Source organism: Lissotriton helveticus, chromosome 4_1, assembly GCF_964261635.1.
Source record: "Lissotriton helveticus chromosome 4_1, aLisHel1.1, whole genome shotgun sequence".
NCBI classification, from domain to species: Eukaryota; Metazoa; Chordata; class Amphibia; order Caudata; family Salamandridae; genus Lissotriton; species Lissotriton helveticus.
The window spans coordinates 593,873,281-593,895,203 of NC_136063.1; the positions used below are offsets into that span (position 1 = coordinate 593,873,281).

The 21,923-nt window shown below is 43.4% G+C and overlaps 1 protein-coding gene across 2 annotated transcripts in view; it reads left to right on the forward strand.

Moving 5' to 3' along the window:
* Positions 1-21,923, forward strand: part of ARMC1 (armadillo repeat containing 1) — a 185,848-nt gene that overhangs the window by 148,630 nt on the left and 15,295 nt on the right. For both annotated transcript variants that reach the window (XR_013610535.1, XM_078687241.1), the window contains exons 5-6: positions 7,388-7,504; positions 7,591-7,665. Coding sequence is in view for 1 of the 2 variants with exons in the window: in XM_078687241.1 (XP_078543367.1) it covers positions 7,388-7,504; positions 7,591-7,665 (192 nt within the window). In the remaining variant the exon portion in view is untranslated. The remainder of the gene's footprint in view (positions 1-7,387; positions 7,505-7,590; positions 7,666-21,923) is intronic.

Genomic DNA, 21,923 nt, shown 5'->3' on the forward strand with positions numbered 1-21,923 from the left:
AAAGATTAAGGACTCTTCCGAGTGGACCCTGAAGAAACCCAGCGGAAGTCAGAAGGTTGGAGAGCTACCCCACCCGTGGATACCCTAGTTTCCACGTTACCTATACCAGGGAAGCCGGGTGCATACATGTGATGTGGTGTTGGAAACCGCGGTCGAACCCAATGGAAGACTTCAGAAAAGTACCGCTGTGGAGGAAGGGGAAAGTGTGCGGTGGAATCCAAGGATGGATTCTTGATGAGAAGTACCTGCAAGCAGAGGGGACAGAGTCTATGTCACTCAGGGGTGACCTGGAGACTTGGAAGACGAATGCCCTCCGATGTCGGGTGTTGCAGGATGGATGACAGTGACCTTGACTCTGCAGCTGCAAGGACCAGGCGACGCTGAAGAGGACCAACTGCTGTGCACAAGCTGTCCCACGAAGCGCGTCGAGTGCTGAGGGGGTCAGTGTCCAGCCAGACCACCAACAAGCCTTGGCAAAAGCAAGCCACGCAGGAATCAAAGAAGGAGCAACGTCGGGACCAGCAAGGTCCAGGGCCCGAGCAATCATGAGAGGCCAAAAGAAACAGGTGTGACCATCAATTGAACCCTCAGGCCGGAGGCACTGGAGTCACGAAAGGACCTCAAGCTGCTCACCAAAAGATGCAGGCCATGATGCACACGATGCGGTGGGACCCAAGATTCTGGTCACTGGAGATGCTCGAAGTTAGGGCTACTTGAAACCCGAAGATCTTCTTGGAAAGAAACCAACAAACCTTTGCAACTGCAAGTTGGATGCGGTACACACGGGTTCGGTTATTGCAACCCCCTCAAGGGATATTGGCCTCAAACTTGGTGAGAGGGCAGGGCAGGCCTCAGGAGCTGTGGAAATCCACTACCTGTGATGCACAGCCCACGGAGTCCGGAGGAGCTGAGGATCTGCAGACCGGTCAACTTAGTTGCGGTGCCTGCAAGTGCAGGGGAATGACTCCTTCACTCCAAGCAAGATTTTCTTCAAGTGTCTTTGAGCTTTACAGGCCTTCCTGTATGATGCACAGACGATGCAGCAAACTGGAAGGGAGACGAAGTCAGGCCCAAACAAAGTCCAGCGAAGGCCAGAGTGCCCCGACGGTAGAAGAGCAGTGGTGTCTGATCTGAATCTTATCCCACGACGAATCGAGGGACCTACACCCAGGTAAGCCTGTAAGTACCCTAGGGAAAGGGTTGGGAAGATTCAGGGGACCCTCCTAGGGGAGGGTCTGGACTGGGGGGAGGTTACTCCCATGTCCTTTGTCAGTTTCGCGCCTGAGCGGGAGCCAAAGCCTTCTGGGACTAGTTTGGACTGGACTATGCACAGGGACACCAAATGTGACCCTCATGCAGACTGAGTGGCGCTGGCAAGCACACCCACCCCATCCCAATACACTAAATCCTGTCTGGGAGGTGGACACAACTCCCTAGGATAAGGATGCCTATTGTTCTGCCTTCCTCTGCTCGAGCTTGGCCCAGCAGCAGAAGGGCAGAATCGTGTCTCTGGACCGCAGCAACCATTTTGACAAGAAGACTGGTACAGGGAACACTGAGAGCCTAATGAAGGGCTCTGCCAGTGCTTGGAATCATACCTCCCACACCGTTTACGGTGTGGGGGTATGACTCCAATATGTTTGAGACCAAACATGTTAGGATTCGTTGCAGCGGTTTGGTCATCGTGTAATTACGCGGTGCCCCTCTACATAGTATATGGCTGCTTCACTGACAACCCAGGAGAATGGGCTCCGTAGCCTACAGGGGTGTCCTGCTCATGCAGGGGCACCCCTCACTTAGAACAAAGTACCCTGCTTTCAGGATTGCAAAGGCCTGCTATATGGGTGACTTGTAGGTTTTAAGTCCAGCGACCCTAGATATAGGAAACATATATCTTTAATAAGTGGTGCTAGCACCAGCTTACACAAGCTGTAATGGCAGGCCTGTAGATCCATTTTGAATGGTCTCTTATGGGAGGCCCCTGCTTCAGCCCATGGAAGACCTCTGGGGTACCAATGTTCTAGGTACCTTAATACCATATACTAAGGACTTATAAGGGTACCCCAGTATCCAATCTTGGATGTACCCAAGTACTGAACACAACAGTGTAGGGACAAAGCAGATAGACTGGGTCCTGATTAGCAGGATCCCAGTCAGACTAGTCAAAATACAGCTTAGCTAGCACCAGGCAAAACGTGGGGCTGACCATGCAGATGGATACCACCTTCCTATACCAACAATGGTCGGTATCTAGTGATGTAAGCCATGCAATAATCATACATCTCTTTCACTGGACCGCTAAGCAACAGGTCGTTTTACACCTCCCAATAATTAGCAAGATCATAAAGGGGAAGGCAAAATTCCAGTTTCAGTAATTTATATATTACAACCAAAGTACTCCCCGACAGGTAGTCAGTCTTCTGTTATGGGAGATCACGCGAGTCTGCAGTTCCCGCCGTAGAGAAGACCTACTTTCCTCCCCTCATAGGGGACACACAGAATCTCTCTTCTCCATGACGTATTTGAAGAACACAGTATAGTGTGCTAAAGGGAAACCTGTTCAGATAACATGACAAATTGGCTGGACTGACTCTGCAGTATTGCCAGTCTTTTCAATAAAACTGTAATCGGCAAGTCGGAATCTGCTTCCCCTTGAATGTCAAGACTTTCACATTTGTGGGACTGAGGGATCCCAACCTTTTCACTTTATGTTCATCATCTACCTGAGACCGCTATGGCTTAGGTTGTATCCTAGTACCACATAAAATTCCAAGAGTATTTTGATATTGCCAGACAGCAAATAGTCCTGAATAAAAACCCCCACTGCTCGTCAGAAACGTGCATCTCTGGCTGATGGAGAACTACTTCTACCTGAGCATTACTTTTAGATGATTGGCTCCCACTCATATGGCCAACTGAACTAGAATCCTCTATAATCTCTACTTGGACCATAAAGAATGTTGGGGTATGGTTTGACCAAAAACTATCTTTTGGCCACCAAATCAGATTAGTTGCTGATAATTTTTGTTACAAGCTTACGTTGCTGCAAAGGCTCCTCCTGCAACTGCAACTACCTCCCTTTTCTGAATGAACCAGGGCCATATGCTCAAAAATCATATTTGGTATCTGGCAGAGCAGTGATTAAAATTCAAACTCCACTGCAATACCTAGAAAACTTGAGAGGGTTGCACGTTTACAGGACAACATTGTGCCGATGCATGAGAGTCTTTCCATGGAGAATGTAAAAGAGAGTGTATGGCCACATCCTTCTGCTTTCATGGGGATGTCAATAAATGTATTCAGACTTCTTTTTTTTTATTCCATTCCCCTTATCTTTACACATTCAACCTCTTTTCACTCCTCTTCTATTTAATTACATTGGATAAAGTCAATGTTTGGTCGATTGACTGTCCACTTGCTAATCGGTGGGTTTGTGTTTGATCCTTCTGATTATGAATCCTTGCCCAGCTAAGGGACTGACTGTTCTGAATTGTCAAGTGTTCACTATGGGTTTACCCTCTCATTAGTGTAGCTGGGTATGTCCTTTTGTTCGCTTAGTTAGGTATTTCATTAGATAGATCAAGCAAGGGGAAAAGAGTTAAATCTTTGCATTTTACAGTTTGCCACACCCACCCTTCAGAACACCTCTCGGAGTATTTTATGGATACCCTCTGAAGTCTTTCCCTACGGTATGCTCTAAGGAAAGGATGTGTGGCTGCACAAATGAGTGTTATATAGTATGTATGTAAATGTAAATGTTGTAGTACTTGTATAGCGCCTGAATTCACCCCACATGGGGTCTCTCCGGCGCTTGTACGCATACCGCTGTGGAACCCTTCCTGGCTTTTTCCCTGTGATGAGCCCACTCCTGGGCACCCCCAAGGTGCAACCAGGCATCCTAGCGCTGTTGGGGCCGTTGTGGAGATTAAGCAAGTTATTGCCCAGAGTTGCAGAGTGGGACCCATGATTAGAATAGGCACCGAGGCGAGAATTATCAGGTCCGAGGAAATTGAGCCCAAGACCCGCCGAGGTGGGAATTGAACCCTGGTCCTGGGCCAGACCTCTGCATCAGGGTCTGCTGCTCTAACCATTCAGCCACACATGTATTCTACTGCAATGCACCATTCAAACAATGTACAGACTCCAGGAATGTGGTATTTAAGCACAACCAAGCTGGAGCCCAAACTGATGGTTCTGCACTTAAAATACACCCACTTAGAAATTGCACCATGGAGAATCCTCCAGGCTCCGGGAGAGGTCAGACGGACCTTTTCCACAGTGTAGAGAATTAGTGCCACCTACAACGTAAAGTCATTAAACAACATGGACATTTAGGATTATATTGAGCCAATGATGAGAGGTTGGGTTAAGTTTTAAAGGCTTTATTATCTTTATGGTTAGAATGTCAAGTATCTTTATTCAAATTAGAAAAATACAGACATATAAGCGGTTAGAAATTAGCAATTAAGTCATGTGTTCCATAAAGAAACCCAATAAACTAACTAAAGGACCTATTCTAACTAAATAAGAACCAATGAAGAGTTCTACTGAAAGAGAGCAATGAATAGAAAGGCAAACTCCTCTTGATGAGTAGTTCTGAATCTCAACCGAATTCCCTAAAGCTGCAGTGGCAACTTTCAGAATAATGATCTGTGCAGTAGCATCGATCATGAAATTAATAAAAGAAATCACCTCAAAAGTGTAAAGGAAATCTGCTTTCCTTGAAGAAGAGTTCTCAGGCAAAGGAGAAGATCCAGCAGCAAGAATACAGGATGGGTAAGAGGAAAAATAGAGGTGTGCCTGATTAGCCTGGAACACTCATTGTTCTAACCTTTCAACACATGTATCGATTCATATTGATGCCTACTCCCAATGTCCAATAAGAATGGTTCGTACGGTGGTGGTGTCAGTCATACGATGCATCTTCTTCCGATTCCCACAGACTGCACTCTCGTCATCCAAATTGATACAGTCCGTTGGTACAATTGTTACATGAAGAAAGGTTCCCATGAGAACCCTCTTACCTAAACTAAAGACGCATTGTGAGTTCCAGCGCAGGAACAAAGACTAGTCAGCAAGTGTTAAAACTTATATTGAGTTAATATTTGAGCAACATTATAAGTCTACATCCCCATTCATTCTATTCATGTTCAATAAGCTATTATTCTTAAGGGAAATGATCTAACGTGGAGAGAAAAGAACTAAATGGACATAATACGAAAGAAGGCACATTTCTAATATGACATCAATGTTAGGCTGTTTGCACAGACGTTTTACTATGAGCAAAGGTCGAAAAAGAAAATTCAGGACAAGTCGCAGCACAGGCTAAACTATAGTTGCTTGGTGCAAAATGTAAAAACACATGCAATTTCAGTGAAGCTGTATTAACAGCATTTTTCACATCTATGTTTGTCACTATACAATATGTTTTGGTTTTATTTACTTATTCTACCAAAAGATATTCACACATTTTGTAAGGTATTTCTAAATATGCATTTTACTTATGTTAAAAATACGTTCTGAATTACATTTCTAAAGTGGTAAAATATGTTGATTTCTAAATGTGCGTTCATTTTGCTCAACAATAACATAAGCTAGGAGGAAATGGGAACAGAGGGGCGTCGATAGGCACTTTTCCAGGGGCAATGATGAAAAGGCATGTGCCCCAACATTGTAGGCAAGTCCCTAGCAACTCTTGCTCTTCCTAGTGTTCATTTAGGGGGTCATCATCCTCTATTATGAGAGCACTTATGAGGGAGCAAGTTCATAGTGGGTAATTCCCTCTGACCCCTGTCCAAAAAATGCAGCAGGCTCGAATATGATCTGCCCACTGGGAGAAAAAGTTCAAAAAGGGAAAAGGGTCGACATATGTATGTGTAGTGCAAGAAGATTCAGCCCATAAAAGGGGAAATGCTCATAGGGTTCGCTAACCATTGGTGTGCTGGCAAGGAGTTGGTGTGCACCCTTAAGCACCCAAATCAATGGACTCTTCCTCTCTCTTGAGAGGGACAAGGCTTAAGTGTCCCTGTGTTGGGTCACAAATATGACTTGCAGGTTTCCTACAGTGCTCCTCACAAGAACTCTCCCAGTGGCGCTACCTTACTGAATATTTTTGTTGGATGGAAAATCTTACTCAGTATCGGTAGGGTCCAATAAGGCAATAGTGTACGTCCCACTGGCTTTATGATACCTGGCTATGTCAGTGGTTTGACATTGCTTCCCAAGTAAGTGACAGAAAGAATTCTTGACGGCACAGAACAGACCATTTAAACTGATAATAGGTCCCAAAAAAAGAGACCATGCAGAGATGACACCCACACCCTACTTCAGCTATTAAGTAACATCGTGGTGTCTTCGGACAACGCCTCCAAAAGGTATCCCGCAAGCTGTAGAAAATCACATCAGGAAGCTACAAAGAAACAACATTGGTATCAGGGATTCAAAGAGCCAGTGGTTTAAGACAATCTAGATAGAACTCACTTCTGATGTCACCATGCCGCATAGGCAGAGCAGAACAACTTTTTCTAAAACAGTTGAGCTAAAGATGGAACCCAACTGCAAATGTGTCCTGTCTCTCATTGTCTTTTACCCTGTGTGCCTTAATGCTGTCACCATCAACACAGCACCCTTAGACACCGAAGAAACGCCTACATAATAAATGTCAAATGTATAAAGCACAAAAACTTAGACTAAATGGAGGAAACTGTTATTAATGTATTCCTATAACTTACTTGCCCGTTGTCCAATCAGGCTGCGTTTCATGTGTGAGCTGCTTTTTAATTGGGCGTAGAACTGCTTTTAGTCAGTTGGTAAAGTAGAAGGAAAGATTATCGTCCGTCTAGCGTGGTTTAATTTGACATTGTTGTTCCCCTTCCTTTCCCTCCGCTCCCAAGCTCGGTTGTGCTGCAGTTCAAGCGAGCCGAAATTGTGCCTTCTGTGTTAAACTGCTGCTTTAAGTTAACTTGCACGACGGTAACTGCCACGACTCATAGCTGAAGGACACAACAGCTGCTTGGATGAATCTAGTCAGTACGTGCACAAGGTGTCTGATAAATAGCAACGTACACACTAACCGCTCATCGATGAGCACTTCAGTCAGTCAGAGCCTGACCATGGGGGACTGTTCGGCTTATCATATGGCGCAAAGCATTTTTGACTCGAGCACTTTTCCTTCTCATTATTTCCACTTCAGCCCATCGAGAGGCATTTCTGAATGTAAGCAAAACATGCTCAAATCCACTGTGCCGTGATAATTTCAAAAAGTGTTGCGGTGCACAAACCGTTGGTATTAAGAGGTCTTTAATTAATGTTTTAGCATTGTTAGTGCATGTGAATGTTTTGTTACTTTTTAGTTACTTCCAAATTGATGTCTATTTCATTTTTTTAGTCACGACGGAGCCTTTGTGAAGATGCCTTGTTGAAAATAAAAGGGGTCATTAGCTTTACGTTTCAGATGGCCATTCAGAGATGCGTGGTACGCATCAGATCTGACCTGAAAGCAGAGGTAAGTGATTGTGCAAGCAGTTGATCAGGTGTGTTAGTTTTGACTGTGAGGTTACGCGCCCTGAAGCTTGTTTTCATTCTTTTTAGGCTTTAGCAACAGCCATCGCCTCAACCAAAGTTATGAAAGCGCAGCAAGTTGTGAAGGGAGATAGCGGAGAGGAGGTACGATGTGACAGCTTAAGTGCATGTTTGATCAAGTAACTATTGTACACTTGTTTCACAAGCTAAAAACTGTGTTCTTAATTGGATTGAGCATACACACATTCTCCTATATATAGATATTTATAGATATCTTTCTCTCTCTTTCTCTTTCTCTCATAATCTATCCCACTAGAGGAAAACTAGTCTTTTTAAATTAAACTCTTTGATAATTATTTATTTACTTTAAATTGAAATAGTAATTTTACCGACGGCCTCTAAACTGCCTTCTCTTTTTATGTAGTAATGAAGGAAGGTAGACTGATAGCACAACCTTGCAGAACAAAAACTGATGTGTGCTTTTAAGGCCCAAGTTTGACCATGCAGATCAAGAGGTCACCACTTTTACTATTCACTGCCAAGTCCCTTTCTTCTATGTGCAGTTAGAATGTCTGAGCACTAGGCTCTGCCCAGATTTACTAAGTTTCTGCATTTAAACGGTACTAAATGCAGGGCTTCATAGGAGACCTGTAGGAGTAAATAGAGGACCATTGGAATTGCACCAGTGAAACTAGGAGGACCAATCAACACTTTCGGTGGCAATTTGTAGAGGTTCTCCCTTTGGGGACATTAGAGACTAACCTATCATGAAGTGCCTGTTGGCAGGAAACTGCTACCTCAAATCCTAGGCATGATTCAAAACATCATTTGGAAATGTACTCCTGTCTGGTGATGCCAGTGGTTCTCTTTTGTGAATTCAATTTTTTTCATGAGCTGATACTGGCATTTTTTAAATGCAAAAATAGCTCCTCCGGTGCAAATTCATGGTTAAGTATTTTTTTCCCTCCATGGGAAAACCATTTTTCCCAATGGGGAAAAATCTTTTCCTGAGACCACCATCGATTATGGGGTTTGATGTCTTCCCTCCTAACCTGGCTACAGATAAACTTTAATCCATGACAGAAATACATTTGCAGTTGTATCCATGCAACGAATATGCTTTGCAAAAGTTTGTGAATTCTCAGAAGCTTGTGTGTTTACTTATTTTTCCGCCCTTGTAATCCCGCTCCCATCCCCAGGTTGTAGAAGTATAGGTATGTAATAATGTGCTACACTGGAGTCGTATTGCATTAATATATTGATGTATGAGTGGAAAGTCATGATTTGTGAATTTTGCACTCTTAACTCATGACATTTACACATCTAAATTGGTCTTAGAAGCACTAAAGGCTTTTTGGCTTGAGCCCCTAATAATGGAACTTAGAAATGTTCACCTAGCCTTAAGGTCATTGTAGCGAGCTCTAAAGAACACCTTGGCTACTGACATAACTCGACATCATCTTGTCAGTGTGTTACATGAATACGCAGCAGCAAACAAATTTAAGGATCCTCTTGATGGAAGTTCATGCCATCTCGCACTGACATTAAAATGTCTTGATTACAGATCATCTCTCTGTAAGTGAGGTCACTGATTTGGACTCCAGAACTGATGACTAAGCAGGCTAAGCTTCTGCCTGTAACATGTTGTTAGTTATCTTTTATATAATGGTGATTTACCTCTTGACCAGCCTCTTGATTTGGTGTTTTCCACTAGTGAAGACGAGATTGAGTTTGCTAATTAATGTTGTTTCATGTATATAGTTGTAAATCCCATGATGGCAAGTAACAGTTAATTGTTTGCCGTCTTACTTTTGTATCGTGTATTTTCACTGAATTTGTGACCGATCCTTCCGACCTCCCCAGGAAATCGGAAAGTCCTTTAGTTACCATATTATAAAGACTTATTCTAACTTGCCAAATTAGTGTCCTTAATTGCAGGGTTGGCTTAAGATCTTAAAAGCACGTTTCCTTTTTTTACTACATGCTATATCCTGTTTGCTTTCCTTTTCCACTGAAAAGGCTTTATGAACTTTTTGAGACCTCTGTGTATAGATTGTCAGTTTCATGGTTTAAATGGCCATGTCTTTAAATAGGCATGCATGTTTAAAAGTGTTATGGGTTCCCCGCATTGGTCAAGGAATTGTTAATGTTGATAAATTCAGTTCTCATAATCGAGAACTATGGTAGCTTGTAAATAACTTTTCCTTCGGCTTAACATTGTCTGCATCCAATATGAACACGTATGAAGCATTGATTTTATTGGAGATCTTCCACACCGTGCCATCCTGATATGCTCTTAAAGCATGTTTTGTACAGAGTAAGAGAAAATATTTAGGTTTCAGCATCGTTTGAGTGTTTTTTTTCCCTTTCTTTGACGCATGAGTGAAGAGTCTTCGTGGCTTGTTGTTCTTCCTCCTTGGTTGTGATGCACTACCCCTACAAACATTCCCCCTACAAACTCGCAGTCTAAAAACACACACCAAATTGGATCCTTGGCCACACCAAATGCCACAAATAACCTGCCCACCCAGATTCCCCTTTTATTGTTTCTGTATTGTAGACATAGTGCATCTCTGTGGGTCTTCACTAGTACTGCTGAAATATACAGGCTGCCCCTCATCAGGGAGTTTTGCTGTGAGGTAGACAGGAGGCCTGGGAACTTTTGAAATAATCTGATCTAGCCTAGTGAGGCCCAAGACTGGGGCAACAATTGTATTTCCCAGCATTAAAGGACAGAGGTGTGAATGTATTTTGGCAATGCTTTAACCAAAAGCATTCAAAGACAGTAGCCAGTGATGAGCAAACATCCGTGGTAGCCAACTTTGAATGGATTTTGGTAAAGCTTTAACAAAATGCATTAAAAAGTGGTGGCAGTGAATGTGCGCTCAATTAAACACAATGACTCTGAAATGTTACTGGATAAACACAAGAAAAGGGAGGAAAGCTATCGAATCAGGATAAGGGAAGGGATATAGACCTCAAACCCATCTAATCATGAGCAAGAGACTTACTCAAAGCCTCAAAGAGTATAGAATAGAATAGAATGTTCAACTTGCAGCTGCACTCTGGTATCCTTGATAAACGGAGCTAGGAATAGTAGATTGGCTGCTGCTCATGTGCATTGTCTTCACACTGCTGAAAACACGTGAATGCTGGCAACTAGACCAGATGATTTTGTCTCGTAAATCCCTGATGATGATTAAACTAGTTTTTCCATGCTCGAGCAACCAAATTCCTCACTTCCGGTCTTCCAGCACTGAGACTAAATTAGTTTACAGAGTTGAGTATATGCGCGTAATTGCATTACGTGTCGTGTTCTCATTTAGCTCTGATTGCAAGATGAGCAGTAACGAAACTCACAAACAATACTGTTAGTCGAATCAATATGCAGGAGTCGTCGAGCACCACACAGTTAAGGTAATTAAAACATTTTTATTTCATACTAAGCAGTAGCAGGGCATTAGCTTACTCACAACTCCTGCAGGGTACCATGGGATGAAGGGCTAACAGGCAGGGAGAAACAACATTTATGAATGAAGAAAGGTAGGCAAGGCAGTCATGGCAGGCCAACGCAACTGCCTTTGCTTTGAGGCTAACACCCTTGTACCCAGTATATCATCACAACATCTAAGAAACGCTGTGCAGTCCACTGCGATGTTCATCGCCAATTGAAGGTGGCCCAAAACTACTTTATTTCAACTTGTTGCCGTAAAACTTAGTGTTCACAGCTATTGATAGTAAGTGAAACCCTACTTTTTTAGCTTCCACCTTCCGTCTTCTGAACGGCAACATTTCATAAGACGGCACCCCATCACAGTCCTTTGCTCTCATCATTTTAGTGGTCCCATCATCGTCTGCTGCCTGATTTCGTTTTAGTGTTCAAAATTAACGATTAATGCAGTGTTATTCCATTTTCTTTTTTGGATTATTAGGGGGTAAATTTTTTACATGGCCATAACCAGTTTTCATCATTTGTAATTGAGTAAAATAGTAACTTTCTCAAAATTTTACAAATTGTACTTTAGACACAGGGGAAGATGGGATAAATCATTGACGATGTGCCTTTTCTTTACCCGAGATTTTATTAATGAAATAGTCCCGACAACAAACACGTGGGGGTGGTGTATTACACACAGTGTCCCTGGCATTTGCGTTTTTTCTTTGCCCCAGAGCACTGTGGTATTGCAGAAGGGGCCTCAGACGCGTGTGTAGCCCCTTCTGTAATACTGATAGGGCGGGTGCAAATGTAGTGCCAGTGCTATCTTCAGAAGGCATGCCCTCATTTACATGGTCCCATGCAAATGAGGGAATCCCTTTGCCTCTGCACCTGGGCCGTATTATGGACTCAGGCTCACAGGCAGTGAAGCTGTCATGAGGTGCACCGACTACGCCACAAAGATGTGGCGCACACTCACTGTGCCCCCTGAGGGCATCAGGAATTAAAGGAGGTCCCATGGACCCCTCCCTAGAGATCCCCCTGCAGGTAGGTGCAGTCACTCACTGTGCCTACCTGCAGGGGGATCTCTGTCCTCTCTTTTAAATGCAGACGTGTTGCACCTTGTACAGTGAAAGACTGACTGACTGACTGACTGACTGACTGACTGGCTGACTGCTTCAAACAGCCACTCTGTCTTTCACTAATGACTACCCATAGGGCAGTGCTCATTTGCAGCTGCCCTAAGGGCAGCACATTATTTGTAAGAGGGATCACTGCCCTGGTTTGTTCCCAGTGCACTTTTATAAAGGTGTGCCATGCATAATTTGATCCTTTACTTCCACATAATTTTGAGAACCTTCCTCCCCCTAGATATCTCTGACCCCTAAGTGGAGATGAGGTAAGGGACCCAAGCTGCACTACCTGGGGTGGTTATATAACCACAGAAGACAGGCGCTTGGAACCGCCTCCAAATCTTATCCCTCACGCGGCCTGTCATCAAACTCTGGCTAACGTGGCGTGCCAGAGGGAACCCAATTTCACTAGCTCTGGGGATGCAGTGACTTTCTCCGCCCACTTCCTCACCCCCTACACAAGGGGTGGGCCATGTAACAGGAGCCAGATGAAAAGGGTGGGGGGGAGAGACATATGCGTGTCCTGGGTATGAACGGGCCGGCAGGAGTCTGGAAAGGAGTGCAAACTGTTATGAAAGCATCAAGGCTACCTTGTAGTAATTGCAGTACTTACAATGTGTGTCTAAAAATGGTATATGGAGACACAATACCTTTAATTGAACTGAAAGGTCGAGCACAATCTCAAACTTTATGACACAAAATGAGCGCTGCTTATTAGCTTGTCATGCACAAATAGGCAAGCATTGATGCATCCTTCACTAAAGCATTATGAATAGCTTACTTTTGGGCAAATCTCTCACACAATTGAACTAAATATGCAATGGGAAATTATCATTTCAAGAAGGCAAAAGTTTTAACTATGACAGGCATACATGATTGCAATTAGAGTCTCTTGTCCATTGCTAGTACCAGCTGGCTTTCTTTTATGCCCTCCTCGTTTTCCATCCACCAGCTCCTTCTTCCACTGGGGAGATAATGAGTCAACAGGTAGCTGAAATCCCTCTAGACATCTCTCTGCCCGAGTAGAACTAGTCTCCTCTCAGGACATGCTGTATGGCAATGAGGTGGGTTCCTGTAACTGCACAGCACTCGTAGCACTGCCTTAAAGTTCCGGGTAAGATGTCCGTATTTAGCCAGACCCAAAAAATAGGTTTGCACCATGCCATGCGCCCAGTAGTGCTTGCACTGCTGCTGCTACGTTTCAGGCTGCACTGGCTCCTCTGCTTGGGCATTGGATGAAAAAAGGGGGGTTAGGCCCAAATGACTGGAAACAGGTAGGGCCAATGGTCAATTTGTGTAAAAAAAAAAAGTACCTGAAATCCAAACTATTTTATGAAAAATGACCACTCCATATGCTTTTAGTGGTGCGGGCTGTTTATTTACCCATTTGTTTTTTTAATTAATTCTTAGTTTAAGTAGGAAACTCTCTTATTTCCAAAAGAAACATGAACAAGGTCTACAAAAAATTCCAAATTTTAATCACATATAGACATTTACAATGGACAAAATCAATAATACTTCAATAACACACATTCATAAATTGCACAATACGTCATGTGAGTAGTGAGTGAATCACGTTTGGTTATACAAATTATAAAGAATTATTATGTACAACCAGAGAAACTAAACCATTCACAGATAAATTCAATATAGATGTCCTGATTTAATAGTTTGACTGTTTCATATCAAATAAAGAATATGCCGACGTGTTTCTGGCCACGGTTAATTCCTTTGCGGGCTTTCATCAGGGCTCCTTAGTAAAAGCATATTGAAGCAATCTAAAACAACAAAAATATGTACATTCATCACTACTTGTGCTCCTATTTACCCTTAACGCACTCCATTTGGTAAAATAGGCTACAACTCATACCTTCTGATAGTTTCTTGACGGAAGACAACAGTGTAACTTCAGTCAATCCTGAGGAGGCGGGCCGGGGTTTTACTACAAAGAACAAACCAATTGTACGAAATAAACCGATGGGCTACACTTGTTTTGAATGAGAAAGAATTTCCAAAAAACCAAGGGCATGCCTTATTTTATATGGATGAATTGCTCTCTCCTTTTTTATGGGGGTATGCGTGGGCATTGGGCAGTTACAATGAGGCATGGGCGGGATCTCTGCATCAGCTCTCCACATGTATTTATTGTTAATAAAAGTAAAACTTGCATTCCGAGCCAAGGCAATCAAAATAACCAGTGAGTTTCTCAACTAAAAAAATAACCACTTGTGGTTGCAAAATCAGCTGCACGCATTTAACCTGGAAAGCCAACATACACAGCATTCCAAACACACGAGCAAAGGCCAGCAAAAAAAAAGTGCACCGTAACTAACTTGAATTGCAAAAGGCTCCGTGCATTAATTTAATATGACTTCTCCCAGAGAGGTGGCGGTACCTGGGGCACAGGCAGGCTCATCAGAGGCCTACCCACATATATTTTGATAGTGCCCCAGGAAGGTAGCAGTCCCTGGGGCTGTGAGGAGGGAGCCCGCTCGGCACCCCCCACATATTTATAAATGGTAATGCCCACAGGACCTGGCCCAACCAGGGGTCTATTCGAAAAGAAACATGGGAGACCACGTTTCACTTTATTATTATTTTTTTCGGCGCAAGCCATGGCTCCACACTTTTTTTTTTTTTTTACTGTTTTAAAAACTTTTTGAGGTGACTCCCTAGATGGCTGGTAACATTTCCTGATTTGAAGTGTTAGCTGCCAATCAGATCTCAGCACGAGATCGGGAGGGTTTGCAGTGCGTTTGCGTACCTATATATACAAACTTACATTTCTTTTAATAACTCCGCAACTTCTGAACGGATTTAGACCAAATCAGAAAAAGACACTTCCCTGGACCAATATTGATCTTTCTGGCAAATTTGGTGTAATTCCGTTCAGCAGTTCGGGCTGTACCCGTGTCTGAAGTTCCTGTGGGAATTAACATTTTTCTCAGCCCCCACTTGACGGACCACCACAAAATTTTACAAGACAGCAGCTGAAGTGAGAGTCATATTAGTTTTGGAAATTTAGTGTGGATTTGTTGAATGATGCCAAAGTAATTTGAAACCGAAAAAGTTCTTCCTATGGAAACTGATTGAACCAAGATAGAAAAGGACAAAGTCTTTTGCCATTTCTACAGCAAAGTCTTTAAGCATAGGACTAGCACAGTGCTGTCCTTGCCGAGCTGTAAAATGACAAAAGCCATTTACCACTCCAGGCACAATATTACACCTTTGAATTGGTAAAATACCAACCAAGCCAACCTGAAATGAGTAAAAGCAACCCCTGACACAGTGTTTCGCTCTAATTAGAGCTCTTCAGAGAGGTATAGTTTTGTCCAGACACTAGGGAGCACCCAGTACAAGTCAAAAAAATACCCTTTCAGGCATAGAGTGACGACTAAATTATGCAAAAAAGAAGTAGAGAACTCTGGGTAGTTCTCAAGTTTAGGTGGAAAGCAGCTCCTGTATAGAGCACTCTCAACACCAGCGATACTCTAGATCTGCTCACCTCAAATGTCTGATTTTCTATCAAAATCTTTAAGCATAGGATTAGCATAGTGCCATCCACGCCGAGATAGAAAAGGACAAAGTATTTTGCCATATATATATATATATATATATATATATATATATATATATATATATATATATATATATATATATTCTACCATAGTGTTGGATACTCTCCGCAGTGAGGTCGATGGTGGTTCCTCGCAGGCTCTTGTCTTGCTTGATCTTTCGGCAGCCTTTGACATGGTTGACCATAATCTTTTGGTCGGCCGTGTGAGGGACGCGGGAATTTCGGGACCTGCTTTAGGCTGGATCAGCTCCTTTTTGGAAAATTGCTCTCAGGCAGTCGGTACTGCTCAGTTTGCTGCCCCCAGAATCCGAATTTCTTGCGGAGTACCTCAGGCTCCTCACTGTCTCCCCTGTTGTCCAATCTTTACCTTCTCCCTCTTGTCCGAGCCCTGAAAGAGCGTCAAGTTTGTACATTTAACTATGCGGATGATTTTTAACTTATCTTTTCCATCAGCAACTCCTCGGAGTCGGTCTATGCCTTTCAGTCTACCATGCTGTTCATTAGTCAGTGGATGAACAGTAACAATCTTAAACTTGATCCGGATAAGAGAGAGTTGGTTTTAACTGGTGGTATCTCTAAAAATCCCTGGGGCCCTCATTTCTGGCCCAGGGAGCTGGGCCAGTCCACTTCTCCATCTAGCTATGCCAAGAGCCTTGGGGTAATAATCAGTCAGGATCTCACTTTGAAGCCTCAGATTTGGTCGGTGATCTCCACCTGCTTTTCCAACTCAAGGAAAATAAAAAAGACCTATCCAAACGCCTGCTGATGGTACAAAATCAGGCAGCACGTCTGATTGTTCATCAACCTAGGCACCATCATGTCACTCCTCTTCTAAAGAAACTACATTGGCTTCCGGTTGCTCAGCGCTGGGCCTTATTTTTAAGTCACTCAATGGAAGAAGCCCCAAATTTGTGAACAACTTGATTAACAAGTACGCCCCCACACGCAATCTCCGCTCAGCCCACAAGCAACTTTTGTCTAGTCCCTCTTTTAAATTGAAGCGCATTGGTGGTGCCAGGTTTGCTATTTTGGCCCCCATGTTCTGGAACTTCCTCCCCTCTGAAATTCACTTTTGCACCAATCTTCTTGGCTTTAGAAGCCTCCTTAAAACTTGGCTATTCCGACAGGCTTTTTGAATAACCCTCCAGGACTTGGATATCAATCAAAGTAGCGCCATGAAACCACTCCGGTGTATGTGCGCATTACAAATGTATTTTAACATAACCTAGCACTCAGTACTAATGGCCACCCCCCCTCTCCATGTGTTAATGGCTGGGCCCTGGCTAATGGGATCCCCAGGGCTGAAATTGGCCTGGGGAGGAGGGCCGTGTTCCCCCTGCCTCCCCCATTGCAAATTACCCAGGCCGCAGGACATTGGGTCCCCGGGCCGAAATCGGCCTGGGGGTTGGCGCCCCATGTCGTGAGTGATGTAATATGTGAGGTCATCAGCAGTGCATTCGGGGGCTTAAGTGCATTGTAAGTTATAGTTAGCGCAGGTAAATATAACTGCTGAATTTCAGTGGTTTTGTACGAGTGAAATCTGAGCCTAACTATAATGTATGTGACGTTTGTTTCAGAGAATATTTGTGTGTGTGTGTGTGTATATATATATATGTATATGTATATATATATATATTACCTACTGGCGGTCGCCAGTAGGTATATATAGTTAGGATTTTTTCTCTATGGGTTTTTTGAAAATTCTATGTCTAATAACTTTGGCGTTTGTGGACGGAATTGGCTGAAATTTTCAGGAAAATGGCACATTTTGTTTCTGAGCAGCCCTTGAAAATTTGGGGGGGGTTCGTCCAGTGGGGGCCGAGAAAAAAGGGGGGTCCCAAAACGTGTTTTTAACATTGAGTTTTCCATAGGGCGGTTGGCCTCACTTTTAGCCCGAACGGCTGAATGGATTTGCACGAAACTTGGCAAAATTGTAGGGACTGGTAGCCCGATGTTCCTTTTGTAGGTCTCAATATATGTGCTCCAGTGGATTTTGAGAAATTAACGTTTAAAAAAAGATATATATCTGTAACAGCGGACCGGGCAGCGCTCTGGTTCGCGGACTTTTCGCGCAACGGAGCTTTGTGAAGCGAAGCTGATTGGTTCTCCGGCGTCTGTCAACATTCCAAACAGTCCGTAGCGGCCGCCATCTTGTCTCTCGGTAGGATCGAGAGACAAGAGGAGGTCAAAACAAAGGGGGAAATAACTATAAGGGGGCATAGTAGATCCTCGCTGACCCCCTAGGTTTGATGTGGAGGTTTTAAAAGGGCCCCGCGGGGCAAAAAAAAATAATAATAATAATAATTGAACGGCTGAATGGATTTGCACGAAACTTGGCAAAATATTAGGGACTGGTAGCCCGATGTGCCTTTGCTAGGTCTCAATATATGTGCTCCAGTGGATTTTGAGAAATTAACGTTCAAAAAAAGATATATATCTGTAACAGCGCTCCGCTTCGCGTAACGGAGGTTTGCGAAGCTGATTGGTCATTCTGTCACTGGGCTATAGTTGGGCTACATCTGGCTGATATTTGGGCTACATTTGTTTTTTTGTGTGTCTGGCGGCCATCTTTGGGCTACATTGGGCTACATTGGGCTTCATTGGGCTACATTCGGCTAATTAGCAAATAGCTCATCGCAAACTAGGAATGGTAAAGAATCGCTATTTATTCCTTAAAGTTCGCTATTTAGGAAATGCAAAAAACTTTGATGATATATATGGCGGTTCATCTCTAACAAGATAAGAAGCATAGGGATACATTTATGATGACTGGCGCATCACCAGGGATGTGTTAGTCATTCTGTGCCGCTGTTCCGTCACCTATGGTGTGCTGCATTTACAATGCGACGCATCATGGGGCAAAAACAGCACAGATGCGTGATGTATCTGTGCCGTAAAGGTGGCGCATTGCTGGAGTTGTATCGCAAGTGTGATGAAGCTCCAGCAAGGGTCGGGGGTGCCCCTGTCGCAGGGTTTCTGTTCTCACACACAACTGTGGACAGAGGATTGGAACCTCGGCGAATGCATTGCTGGAGTTGTATCGCAAGTGTGATGAAGCTCCAGCAAGGGTCGGGGGTGCCCCTGTCGCAGGGTTTCTGTTGTCACACAGAACTGTGGACAGAGGATTGGAACCTCGGCGAATTAGGGTGTCCCAAAACTCACGTTAGTAATCAAAAACTCCTTAGCAAGCTAGGTACAGTGTCACATTGGATATAACAAACTCTCAATGTTTAGACAATCCAGAATATGAACTTATAGTACCTCAGGATACGTGGAACTCATGAACAGTCGGTCGTTATAGATTTCTTAGAAACCAGAACATGGAGTTAAGAAGAACAGATGTGTATTTGAAATGTTTATTTACTAATGCCGTCTTCTCAGGCGTAGTACCTTAGATAATAAAAGTACACATATTATCAGTAGCAAAATTACCAGCATAGTTACTAGTACATAAAAAGTGAATGGTGATAGTATGTTAACATGCTGTAAATGAATAAGAGTTAGCAACACTTATAAGCAGCCGCGGGCCGTGGAGGGAGTTACGGTGAGGCAGGGAGGCGGGGAGGGGGAGAAGCAGGGTGGAGAATACAAGTACACATATTATCAGTAGCAAAATTACCAGCATAGTTACTAGTACATAAAAAGCGAATGGTGACAGTATGTTAACATGCTGTAAATGAATAAGAGTTAGCAACACTTATAAGCAGCCGCGGGCCGTGGAGGGAGTTATGGTGGGGCAGGGAGGCGGGGAGGGGGAGGGGCAAGGTAGAGAGGGCTCCACCCTGCTTCTCCCCCTCCCCGCCTCCCTGCCTCACCGTAACTCCCTCAACGGCCCGCGGCTGCTTATATCTCACCCTCCCTAATACACATATTATATTATTTGCTAAGAAGGTCTCTTTGTGTTGGTTTAGGGCGTGCCCATACTTTAGTGTCTTAGATTTGAAGGAATCACATCACCATACACCAGCTCTCTCTTCATGTGAACCGCATCAACTGTTGTGTATGTGTGTTCGGCAAAGCAATATAAAACCCGCCTCATGCCCAGAATTGGCAGAAGTTGCACTTATGTTATGAGTATGAAGTCGTGGAGATCAGACCTCATAACAATTCTGTATCGTGTTGTTCTTGAAACTTTAGCACTCGCTGTACAGATATAGTTTAACAAGTAAAGCAGATAGTAGACCAATAACATATTATTCTCATGTAAACCACGATGAACTACTAGGTGGAAAGCTAAAGCAACAACTAAGTGTCGTGTGCAGAAGTTGCAAAAAAGGAAAAATGGCGTTTAAACCGGTAATGAGCCCATGCTAACTTAACACGGTGTAAAGATATCCAGGACCTAGATGACACCTCCTCATGATCCGGAAACGAACTGAATAAGATAATAGAAGTGCCATCTCATGAGAGCAGATTGCAAGTTTATATGTGGACGGTCCGCAAGGTAAAGCATTAAAAACTAGGAAAATTTAATGCTAAAGAAAAATAAAACAGCCAAGTACTTTATCGAGTCTTAAGCCAATAGGCAAGGTAAATAATAAAAACTTGACAAATAAGTCAATGAATTGTCAATGAAATGCTAGTACTCAGCATATCAAACATGAAAAAGGTCTATGACATAACTGTGTATGCAAAATAAGCTGCAACAGCCTCCAATAGGAAGTCACCGTCTTCATCCGAAAACAGTTCAGCCATCCAATTTAAAAGCGGAAAAGAACATACGTGCTCTCCCAGCACCGGATCCTCTATCACCATCAGAGGACAGCTCGGTGGGTTTTCAAGAAAGCTCTCTTCCAAGAAAGACTGTGCTGCCGCCAGTAAATTCCAGGGACCAAGTAGTCCATGCATCAATGCCACAGCCATAATCCTTTCGCCAGGACAAACCAACTCGTGAGTAATGATAGGAGTCATCAGCTGATTAAAGTCGACGTCAGGAGAAACCGGTCCGCAGAGACACAAATCAATGGCCCAATCGAAATCACAGGTCAGGCAGTGAAATACAGGCTGGACACAGGTGAAGTAGGAGAACCGAAAAGATAATCCATATGCCGTGCTTAATATCGCCAACGGCATTGTGCCATAATATTCTAGCATGCGATTGCGGAACAGTGTCAGCAGCTGCAGGGTCGGAGGTTGCATAGGAGGGACATCCATATTTAAAAATGTAAAAAAGCACAAGAGCGTCCGCTGGTAATGCAAGTAAAAATGCCAATCCACGAACCAGAGTGCAGAAAATACAATGAAAGGAAGCAGGGATGACTCCAAAGATTTTCTCAAATGAAGTCACGAGACCACTGGTAACAACTTTAAAAAAGTGCACCAGGGACTTTGTGGAGGATGCGTTAAAGATAGTCGGAAACATGTTGCTGAAATTGAAAGGCAAATGTTAATTGAAAAAGGTTTTGCACCTCTGTATGGGTGTTCGCTATGTGAAGTACGAAAGTTTCACGGGCCGAACTCAAGGCCACCTCTCTCTGAGACAAAAGAGCTCTTATTCTTGCCATGCCGTTGAAACGTGTCCCAAGGTTGGTATTTGTGGCCAGATTGAAAACTCCCTATGTTCATGTGTGGGAGGAAATAGAACATTTCTGCAGCAAATAACCCGTTCACTTACTGTTACGATAAAAGGAATACTTTTAATTAACTCAGAACAATCTTCATTATTGAGCATCAAATAACTACCATTTTCCAACAACTTGAACGTGGGGATGATAGCAGGAACTGGCGTGCCTTGCAACACGCAAGCCATATTTGGTCGGTGTTTGTTGCATGAACCGTGTAACTGTATGTGCCTACACATTAGTGAATGATCTGGCGTCTCAGTGCATTCCTCTCCATTCAGATAAACTTCTTGATCATCTTTGAAACATCTGTATGTGTATGGAAGCGACCAGACCTCATGAAGAAAAGCACTACCTAAAGGTTCATAACGACCTATTGGTATATATTTCATACAATTTGAAAACTTATATAAAGCAAAAGGCAGCGTTATTAAACCGTGGATAAGGCATGTTGCCAAAAAACCCGCAATCCTCTGCTGATGATGTCACTGAGCATGTCATGAATGATGTAATATGTGACATCATCAGCAGTGGATTACGGGTAATGGTATCTCTAGTTTACTCCCTTATAGCTGTCTTTCTTTTAACATAAGTGTCTGTTTCCTTCCCTTATACTTACTGTTTTTGGGTCGCTTCCGGTTCGCGTACCCGCGAGCGAACTGGGAAGCGAACTAAGAGAAATAGAGGTTGGCACA